Source organism: Gavia stellata, unplaced genomic scaffold, assembly GCF_030936135.1.
Source record: "Gavia stellata isolate bGavSte3 unplaced genomic scaffold, bGavSte3.hap2 HAP2_SCAFFOLD_308, whole genome shotgun sequence".
Taxonomy (NCBI): Eukaryota; Metazoa; Chordata; class Aves; order Gaviiformes; family Gaviidae; genus Gavia; species Gavia stellata.
In genome coordinates, this window is record NW_026777370.1 from 72,480 (window position 1) to 83,337 (window position 10,858).

The 10,858-nt window shown below is 64.1% G+C and overlaps 1 protein-coding gene across 1 annotated transcript; it reads right to left on the reverse strand.

Annotated features, from left to right (window-relative positions):
- Positions 1-420: 420 nt before the first annotated feature.
- Positions 421-6,410, reverse strand: LOC132321920 (E3 ubiquitin-protein ligase BRE1B-like). Its single transcript, XM_059835292.1, has 5 exons — positions 6,168-6,410; positions 5,075-5,200; positions 4,392-4,532; positions 2,364-2,465; positions 421-698 (listed from the first exon to the last, which is right to left on the reverse strand). Exons 1-5 carry the CDS (start codon positions 6,408-6,410, stop codon positions 522-524), a joined length of 789 nt encoding a protein of 262 aa, XP_059691275.1. The 3' UTR covers positions 421-521.
- Between the last annotated feature and the right edge of the window lie 4,448 nt (positions 6,411-10,858).

Genomic DNA, 10,858 nt, shown 5'->3' on the forward strand with positions numbered 1-10,858 from the left:
GTTGCGATGGGGCACCCATAAGTCTCACGGGGCACCCACGGGTGGCCGAGGACCAACATGGGGTTCAGCAAACACAGACATGGGGAAAACCACGGTCCTCCAAGGTTGGCCTTGACCCACCTCCAAGACCTGTGGTTGGCCATGGGGCACCCATGGGTGCTGTGTGTTGCGATGGGGCACCCATAAGTCTCACAGGGCACCCATGGGTGGCTGAGGACCAACATGGGGTTCAACTAACACAGACACGAGGAAAACCACGGTCCTCCAAGGTGGCGTTGACCCACCTCCAAGACCTGTGGTTGGCCATGGGGCACCCATGGGTGCTGTGTGTTGCGATGGGGCACCCATAAGTCTCACAGGGCACCCATGGGTGGCTGAGGACCAACATGGGGTTCAACAAACAGAGACACGAGGAAAAACACGGTCCTCCAAGGTGGCGTTGACCCACCTCCGCGGCCCTGTGGTCGGACAGGGAGCTCCCGCAGCCGGTTGGGGAGAGCACCCGCGGGTGCCGCGGTTGCTCAGCTGATGTAGACGCGGTGGAAGTCGTGGGCGCCGAAGGCGGCGTTGCACTTGGGGCACTTGCGCTGGCGCGTGTCGTAGCGGCTCTTGACGCACTCGAAGCAGAAGACGTGGAAGCACTTGGTGAGGACGGCGTCCTTCTTGCGGGCGTTGCAGCACGGGCAGGTCAGGCGGGCCTGGGGGCGGGGACAAGATGGCCGTCAGCCCCGCGGTGACACCCTACCGGACGTCTCCTGGCACCCATGGGTGCTCCGGACCCAACCCCATGTTCTTCCAAGCCCGTGCTGAGGTCCTCCGAGCCCAGCCCCAGGTCCTCCAACCCTACGGGAGGTGGTGGGGAGGGCGGGACAAGATGGCCGTCAGCCCCGTGGTGACACCCTACCGGCCGTCTCCTGGCACCCATGGGTGCTCCGGACCCAACCCCACGTTCTTCCAAGCCCGTGCTGAGGTCCTCCGAGCCCAGCCCCAGGTCCTCCAACCCTACGGGAGGTGGTGGGGAGGGCGGGACAAGATGGCTGACGGCCCCGGGGTGTGACCTGCAGCACCCATGGGTGCTCCGGCCCCAGCCGAGGTCCTCCAGCACCCACCCAAGGTCCTCCAAGCTACCCAAGGTCCTCCAGCCCCACCCAAGGTCCTCCACACCCATCTATGGGTCCTCCAGCCCCACCCAAGGTCCTCCAGCCCCACCCATGGGTCCTCCAGCACCCACCTATGGGTCCTCCAGCCCCACCCAAGGTCCTCCAGCACCCACCCAAGGTCCTCCAAGCCCACCCAGAGACCTCCAACCCCACCCAGAGACCTCCAACCCCACCCAAAATCCTTCAGCACCCACCCATGGGTCCTCCAGCCCCACCCAAGGTTCTCCAAGCCCACCCAGAGACCTTCAGCACCCACCCATGGGTCCTCTAGCCCCACCCAAGGGTCCTCCAACACACACCCAAGGTCCTCCAAACCCACCCGGAGACCTCCAACCCCACCCAAAGTCCTCCAGCACCCACCCAAGGTCCTCCAGCACCCACCCATGGGTCCTCCAGCACCCACCCATGGGTCCTCCAACCCCACCCAAGGTCCTCCAGCCCCACTCAGAGTCCACCAGCACCCACCCATGGGTCCTCCAGCCCCACCCAAGGTCCTCCAGCACCCACCCATGGGTCCTCCAGCACCCACCCAAGGTTCTCCAAACCCACCCAGAGACCTTCAGCACCCACCCATGGGTCCTCTAGCCCCACCCAAGGGTCCTCCAACACCCACCCAAGGTCCTCCAAACCCACCCAGAGACCTCCAACCCCACCCAAAGTCCTCCAGCACCCACCCAAGGTCCTCCAGCACCCACCCAAGGTCCTCCAAGCCCACCCAGAGACCTCCAAGCCCACCCAAAATCCTTCAGCACCCACCCATGGGTCCTCCAGCCCCTATCCAAAGACCTCCAGCACCCACCCATGGGTCCTCCAACCCCACCCAAAGTCCTCCAGCCTCACCACAAGGTCCTCCAGCACCCATCCAGAGACCTCCAACCCCACCCAGAGACCTCCAACCCCACCCAAAATCCTTCAGCACCCACCCATGGGTCCTCCAGCCCCACCCAAGGGTCCTCCAACACCCACCCAAGGTTCTCCAAACCCACCCAGAGACCTCCAGCACCCATCCAGAGACCTCCAGCACCCATCCAGAGACCTCCAACCCCACCCAAAGTCCTCCAGCGCCCACCCATGGGTCCTCCAAGGTCCTCCAGCCACCTCGCCCAGCCGCCGGGAGCCCTGGGAGAAGGCGGGAGTGCCCCCCCCAACCCCACCCACCCCCTCCCCGGCACCCATGGGTGCCCCCCCCAACCCCCACCGCACCCGATACTCCTTGATCTCCTCCTGGAGGATCTGGTCGGCGTCGGCGTAGACCTCCACCTTCCGCTGCTTCTCCAGCTTCCGCCGCAGCTGCGACAGCTCCTCCTGCGGGGATGGGGGGCGATGACCCACGGCGGCACCGTGGGTCCCCGTAGACCCCTTATAGGTCCCTATAGACCCCCTATAGGTCCCCATAGACCCCCTACAGGTCCCTGCACACCTATAGGTCCCCACACACCTATAGGTCCCCACACACCTATAGGTCCCCACAGACCCCCTGTAGGGAACCACAGAGCCCCTATAGAGCCTCTACAGGAGCAACAAATCCCCTATAGATCTCTGCAGATCCCCTATAGATCCCCACAGACCCTCTATAGGGCCCAACAAAGCCTCTAACAACCCCACAGACCCCCTATAGAGACCCCCAAAGCGTCTTTAAGTCCCCATAGATCTCCTATAAGATATCACAAAACCTTCTACATCTTCTATAGAACCCTATAACGTTCCTATAGAACCCCCCCCCACCCTATATGGTTCCCTAACACCCCACACCAGCTGTATCTTCCCCCCCCAAACCCTATAGAACCCATAGGGTGCCATAGGGACCCTATAGAGTCCCACACAGTCCCCGAACCTTCCCACAAAGCCCCCCAGAGCCGGTGTAGAGCCCCATAAGGAACCCCCAGCCACCCTATAGCTGGCCCCAGCCACCCTATAGCCACCCCCAGGCACCCTATAGAGCCCATAGGGGTCCTACAGAGTCCCCCGAGTCCCTGAACCACCCCACAGGGCTCCTCAGAGTCCACAGCGCACCCCCACAGAGCCCCATAAGGACCCCCCAGCCACCCCATAGCCCCCGTATTTCCCCCCAGGCCCTCTATAGAATCCATAGGGTGCCTCGAGGCTCCTATGGAGTTCTCCCGGGCCCCCAAACAGCCCCACGGGGCCCCCCAAAACCCACACAACCCCCACAGAACCCCATAAAGAATCGCTACTCATTCCTTACGCACCCATAGACCGCCCCCCCAGGTCCCTATAGAGCTCACAGGGTGCTGTAGGCACCCTATAGAGTTCTCTGGACTCTACAGGGTGGTGTAGACACCCTATAGAGTTCTCCGGACTCTATAGGGCGGTGTAGGCACCCTATAGAGTTCTCTGGACTGTACGTGGTGGTGTAGGCACCCTATAGAGTTCTCTGGACTCTATAGGGCAGTATAGACACCCTATAGAGTTCTCCGGACTCTACATGGTGGTGTAGGCACCCTATAGAGTTCTCCGGACTCTATAGGGCGGTGTAGGCACCCTATAGAGTTCTCCGGACTCCATAGGGCGGTGTAGGCACCCTATACAGTTCTCTGGACTGTACAGGGTGGTGTAGGCACCCTATAGAGTTCTCCGGACTCCATAGGGCGGTGTAGGCACCCTATACAGTTCTCCGGACTCTATACGGCGGTGTAGGCACCCTATAGAGTTCTCCGGACTCTATAGAGCGGTGTAGGCACCCTATAGAGTTCTCCGGACTCTATAGGGCGGTGTAGGCACCCTATACAGTTCTCCGGAATCTATAGGGCGGTGTAGGCACCCTATACAGTTCTCCGGACTCTATACAGTGGTGTAGGCACCCTATAGAGTTCTCCGGACTCTATAGGGCGGTGTAGGCACCCTATACAGTTCTCCGGACTCTATAGGGCGGTGTAGGCACCCTATAGAGTTGTCCGGACTCTATAGGGCGGTGTAGGCACCCTATAGAGTTCTCCGGACTCTATAGGGCGGTGTAGACACCCTATAGAGTTCTCTGGACTCTATAGGGTGCTGTTCTCCGGACTCTATAGGGTGCTGTTCTCCGGACTCTACAGGGTGCTGTAGGCACCCTATAGAGTCCCGTGGACTCCCCAAACAGCCCCGGGGGGCACCCTACAGCCCACATAGCACCCTACAGAGCCCCCATAGCACCCCACACAGCCCCATAAGGACCCCCCCAGTGCCCCCACCCTGCGTCCCCCTATGGATGCTATAGGGGCCCCCCCCTACCTGGGCCCGTTTGAGGCTGAGGGACTCCTTGTCCTTGGCGGCCCGGTTCTCGGCGGCGCAAGCCTGCAGCTCCCGCAGCCGCGCCTGGACGTGCTCCCCCTGCGCCCGCAGGTCCTCCGCCAGCTGCGCCGCTTCCACCGCCTGCACGGCCGGACGCATGGGTCCCCTTCCTCGGGGAATGGGGTGTCCCCCCCACTCATCTCCCGCTCCCCAAATCCCAACACCCCCATTAGCAGGGTCCCCCCACATCACCCCGACACCGGGGTCACCCCGTTTCCTCCCTCCCGGAACCCCGGGTGCTCCCCGCCACCCTCAAGCCCTTGAGATGTGGCTCCAAGGTGGGACCAGGAGAAGGTTCCTGGACACCTGGGTCCCCACGGCGAGTTCCAAGGGTGTCATCGCCCGGACCCCTGGCTGCCCCCAGACACCTGGGTCCCACCCGGATACCTGGGTGCCCCCCTGGACCCCTGGGTGCCCCCCTAGACACCTGGGTGCCCCCCGCCACCATCAAGCCATTGAGATGTGGCTCCAAGGTGCGACCAGGAGAAGGTTCCTGGACACCTGGGTCCTCATGGAGAGGTCCAAGGGTGTCATCACCTGGACCCCTGGGTGCCCCCAGATGCCTGGATCCCACCCGGATGCCTGGGTGCCCCCCCGAACACCTGGGTGCCCCCCTTTCCCACCTTCCTCTTGTTGAGCTCCAGAGCTTGGGAGCGCAGGGCCAACTCCTTCTCCACCGCCGCCAGACTGCTCTGCAGCCCCCGCTCCTTCTCCTCCAGCTTCTGCACCACCAGCAACTGGGCGTCCACCTGGGGATGACACCCACCACGGACGCTTGGGTGCCCCCCCCCACGTCCACGGGTCCCCCCAAGATGCTGGGGTACCCCCAAAACACCTGCGTCCCCCCCCCAGATGCTGGGGTCGCCCCCCAGACATCTGGGTCCCACCTGGGTCTTGATGGTGAGAACCTTCTCCACCACCTCAACCTTCTCCTGCCCACCGGCGTCCCTCCAGCCCCACAACCACCGGGGTCCCCCCAGAAATCGGGGTCCCCCCAAATCCCCCCTGGACATCTGGGTTCCCCTGGACCTCCCCAGACACCTGGGTGCCCCCCAAGACACCTGGGTCCCACCTGGGTCTTGATGGTGAGAACCTTCTCCACCACCTCAACCTTCTCCTGACCACCTAGGTGCCTCCAGCCCCCCAACCACCGGGGTCCCCCAAAAATCGGGGTCCCCCCAAATCCCTGCTGGACATCTGGGTCTCCCTGGACCTCCCCGGACACCTGGGTGCCCCCCGAGATGTGTGGGTCCCACCTGGGTCTTGATGGTGAGAACCTTCTCCACCACCTCAACCTTCTCCTGCCCACCTACGTCCCTCCAGCCCCCCAACCACTGGGGTCCCCCCAAAAATCGGGGTCCCCCCAAATCCTCCTGGACCTCCCCAGACACCTGGGTGCCCCCCAAGACATCTGGGTCCCACCTAAACCTTAATGGTGAGAACCTTCTCCACTACCTCAACCTTCTCCTGCCCACCTACATCCCTCCAGCCCCCCAACCACCGGGGTCCCCCCAAAAATCGGGGTCCCCCCAAATCCTCCTGGACCTCCCCAGACACCTGGGTGCCCCCCAAGACATCTGGGTCCCACCTAAACCTTAATGGTGAGAACCTTCTGCACCACCTCAACCTTCTCCTGCCCACCTGCGTCCCTCCAGCCCCCCAACCACCGGGGTCCCCCCAAAAATGGGGGTCCCCCCAAATCCCCCCGGCTCCCACCTGAGCCTTGAGGGCGAGGACCTGCTCGGCCAACTCGTCCTTCTCCTCCCGCAGCAGCTTGTGGATCTGGTTGGCCTTAATCCTCTCCGACATCAGCTTGAAGTTGGCGTCGTCCTTCTCCCGCAGCTGCTGCAGCAGCCGCAGGTTCTGCTCCTGCATGTCCTCGAAGGCCTGACCCGTCACGTCCATCTCCGACAGCAGCGCCTCCTCCTCCTGCCCCGCCCCGGGGTGGGGCCGCAACATGGCCGCCGTCAGGGCCACGCCCCAAGACCCCCTCCCTGCCCCGCCCTGAAGCCGGGCGGCGGCGGCGCGCCGGTGACCTCGTGAGCCTCGCCCCGCCACGGGCGCATCCCGCCCGCCGGCGCGGAGGCGGAGAGCCCTTGCGGCATCGCGAGCCGCGGCGTAGGAGGCGCTGATGATGTCACGCGGCCCGCCTGTGATGTCAGAAGGACCGCCCAGCAACCCTAAAGGCTGCTCCCCCGCCCCTGTCGCCGACGTTTCCTCTCCCCGTCTTTTACCGACCGATAAAAACACGCTGATGACGTCACAGCCTCTATCTATGACCTCATCAGACACGCCTATGACATCACACTGCCCACCCCCCCGCCGCCGTGAGCCCCGCCCACCCCCCATCCCCTAACCCCCACGTCTCCCACTGACTCCTCCCTTAGAGGCCACGCCCCTCGGAACCAGGCCACGCCCTCCAGGACCAAGCCACGCCCCCATAGGCTTGCCCTGGGGGGAAACCACGCCCCCCGATGCCACAGGCCACGCCCCCAATGCCACAGGCCACGCCTACTGCCCCATCAGACCACACCCCTTCCCATAACATCACCCCCACAAGCCACACCCCCCGAAGCCCCGCCCCTTTCATATGACCCCCCCCACCCCAAAGGCCCTGCCCATCCCTTAGGCCCTGCCCCCTCCACGCCCACCAAGGCCCTGCCACCCCGAGGCCCCGCCCCTCCCACCCCAGCCACACCCCCAATCCCTAGGCCACACCCCCTCCCTGCTAACCGGCCACCACATAGGCCCAAGGCCACGCCCCCTCCCTTAAAGCCACGCCCCCACCCTCACCTCCCTCCTTTCCCCGGGTGAAGCCCCGCTCCCCCGAGTCCCGCCCCCCACCCCGGCCACACCCCCTCCCCTAAGGCCACGCCTTCCCTTAAGGCCACACCCCCTCCCTCATCTCCCTCCTTTCTTCGGGCTAAGCCCCCCGAGGCCCCGCCCCTTCCACCCCGGCCACACCCCCTCCCCTAAGGCCACGCCCCCTCCTCCCTCAACTCCCTCCTTCCCCTGCAGCCCCCTTTCCCCGGGTGACCCCGCCCCCCCGAGGCCCCGCCCCTCCCACACCCCCTCCCCTAAGACCACGCCCCCTCCCCTAAGACCACGCCCCCTCCTCCCTCCTTCCCCTGCAGTCTCATTTCCTGGGCAAGGCTGCCCTCCCCGGGGCAGGGAGTGCCTGGGGGAATGGCGGAGCTGCGCCCGGAGGAGGGGAAGAGCTGTCTCAGGGTAATGGGGAAGGGGCAGAGACTGCGGGTGCAGACGGGGCTCAGGGGGTGTGTGTGAACATCGCACCAGGGAAAAAGCGCTGCTGCGGAGCGGCACTGAGCAGCAGCTTCCTGGGGCCAGCAAGGCCTGAAGCACGTGGCCAAGGTGGTGGGCAGCTGGCCAAGGCCAGCCGTAGGGAGGCAGGTCTGGGGAAGGTGCTGCCAACCGCAGGGGAGAAGACAACCCCCCAGTCCCGTCCCCTAACGCTGCCCCTCAAGAAAGGCAGAGGAGGATGACTGACAAATGAGCGTGGGATCTTCCAGGTCAGATGAGATGAGCAGCCAACTTTATTGTGCTGGGGGATGGGGGCCAGCACTTGGAGCTGGTGCGTGACCAGTCAGCAGCGTCTTCCAGGCCGGCTGTATGGTTTTTGCGCCCGACGCTTTAACCGTGAGCGGTGTCGGATCCGGTCTGGCCCAAGGTGGCTGGAGCGGCTGCTGGTCTCTAGCGCCAGAGCGCCACAGGACAGCCCTGATGCCGCCTGCCTCACCGTGGCTGAGGACCACGGTGGGGTTCAACAAACACAGACATGGGGAAAACCACAGTCCTCCAAGGTGGCCTTGACCCACCTCCAAGACCTGTGGTTGGCCATGGGGCACCCATGGGTGCTGTGGGTCGCGATGGGGCACCCATAGGTCTCACGCAGCACCCATGGGTGGCTGAGGACCAACATGGGGTTCAACTAACACAGACATAAGGAAAACCACGGTCCTCCAAGGTGGCCTTGACCCAACTCCAAGGCCCATGGTTGGCCATGGGGCACCCATGGGGGCTGTGGGTCGCGATGGGGCACCCATACGTCTCATAGGGCACCCATGGGTCTCACGCGGCACCCATGGGTGGCTGAGGACCACCGTGGGGTTCAACAAACACAGACATGGGGAAAACCACAGTCCTCCAAGGTGGCCTTGACCCACCTCCAAGACCTGTGGTTGGCCATGGGGCACCCATGGGTGCTGTGGGTCGCAATGGGGCACCCATAGGTCTCACGCGGCACCCATGGGTGGCTGAGGACCAACATGGGGTTCAACTAACACAGACACGGAGAAAACCACGGTTCTCCAAGGTTGGCCTTGACCCACCTCCAAGACCTGTGGTTGGCCATGGGGCACCCATGGGGGCTGTGGGTCACAATGGGGCACCCATAAGTCTCACGGGGCACCCACGGGTGGCCGAGGACCAACATGGGGTTCAGCAAACACAGACATGGGGAAAACCACGGTCCTCCAAGGTTGGCCTTGACCCACCTCCAAGACCTGTGGTTGGCCATGGGGCACCCATGGGTGCTGTGTGTTGCGATGGGGCACCCATAAGTCTCACAGGGCACCCATGGGTGGCTGAGGACCAACATGGGGTTCAACTAACACAGACACGAGGAAAACCACGGTCCTCCAAGGTGGCGTTGACCCACCTCCAAGACCTGTGGTTGGCCATGGGGCACCCATGGGTGCTGTGTGTTGCGATGGGGCACCCATAAGTCTCACAGGGCACCCATGGGTGGCTGAGGACCAACATGGGGTTCAACAAACACAGACACGAGGAAAAACACGGTCCTCCAAGGTGGCGTTGACCCACCTCCGCGGCCCTGTGGTCGGACAGGGAGCTCCCGCAGCCGGTTGGGGAGAGCACCCGCGGGTGCCGCGGTTGCTCAGCTGATGTAGACGCGGTGGAAGTCGTGGGCGCCGAAGGCGGCGTTGCACTTGGGGCACTTGCGCTGGCGCGTGTCGTAGCGGCTCTTGACGCACTCGAAGCAGAAGACGTGGAAGCACTTGGTGAGGACGGCGTCCTTCTTGCGGGCGTTGCAGCACGGGCAGGTCAGGCGGGCCTGGGGGCGGGGACAAGATGGCCGTCAGCCCCGCGGTGACACCCTACCGGACGTCTCCTGGCACCCATGGGTGCTCCGGACCCAACCCCATGTTCTTCCAAGCCCGTGCTGAGGTCCTCCGAGCCCAGCCCCAGGTCCTCCAACCCTACGGGAGGTGGTGGGGAGGGCGGGACAAGATGGCCGTCAGCCCCGTGGTGACACCCTACCGGCCGTCTCCTGGCACCCATGGGTGCTCCGGACCCAACCCCACGTTCTTCCAAGCCCGTGCTGAGGTCCTCCGAGCCCAGCCCCAGGTCCTCCAACCCTACGGGAGGTGGTGGGGAGGGCGGGACAAGATGGCTGACGGCCCCGGGGTGTGACCTGCAGCACCCATGGGTGCTCCGGCCCCAGCCGAGGTCCTCCAGCACCCACCCAAGGTCCTCCAAGCTACCCAAGGTCCTCCAGCCCCACCCAAGGTCCTCCACACCCATCTATGGGTCCTCCAGCCCCACCCAAGGTCCTCCAGCCCCACCCATGGGTCCTCCAGCACCCACCTATGGGTCCTCCAGCCCCACCCAAGGTCCTCCAGCACCCACCCAAGGTCCTCCAAGCCCACCCAGAGACCTCCAACCCCACCCAGAGACCTCCAACCCCACCCAAAATCCTTCAGCACCCACCCATGGGTCCTCCAGCCCCACCCAAGGTTCTCCAAGCCCACCCAGAGACCTTCAGCACCCACCCATGGGTCCTCTAGCCCCACCCAAGGGTCCTCCAACACACACCCAAGGTCCTCCAAACCCACCCGGAGACCTCCAACCCCACCCAAAGTCCTCCAGCACCCACCCAAGGTCCTCCAGCACCCACCCATGGGTCCTCCAGCACCCACCCATGGGTCCTCCAACCCCACCCAAGGTCCTCCAGCCCCACTCAGAGTCCACCAGCACCCACCCATGGGTCCTCCAGCCCCACCCAAGGTCCTCCAGCACCCACCCATGGGTCCTCCAGCACCCACCCAAGGTTCTCCAAACCCACCCAGAGACCTTCAGCACCCACCCATGGGTCCTCTAGCCCCACCCAAGGGTCCTCCAACACCCACCCAAGGTCCTCCAAACCCACCCAGAGACCTCCAACCCCACCCAAAGTCCTCCAGCACCCACCCAAGGTCCTCCAGCACCCACCCAAGGTCCTCCAAGCCCACCCAGAGACCTCCAAGCCCACCCAAAATCCTTCAGCACCCACCCATGGGTCCTCCAGCCCCTATCCAAAGACCTCCAGCACCCACCCATGGGTCCTCCAACCCCACCCAAAGTCCTCCAGCCTCACCACAAGGTCCTCA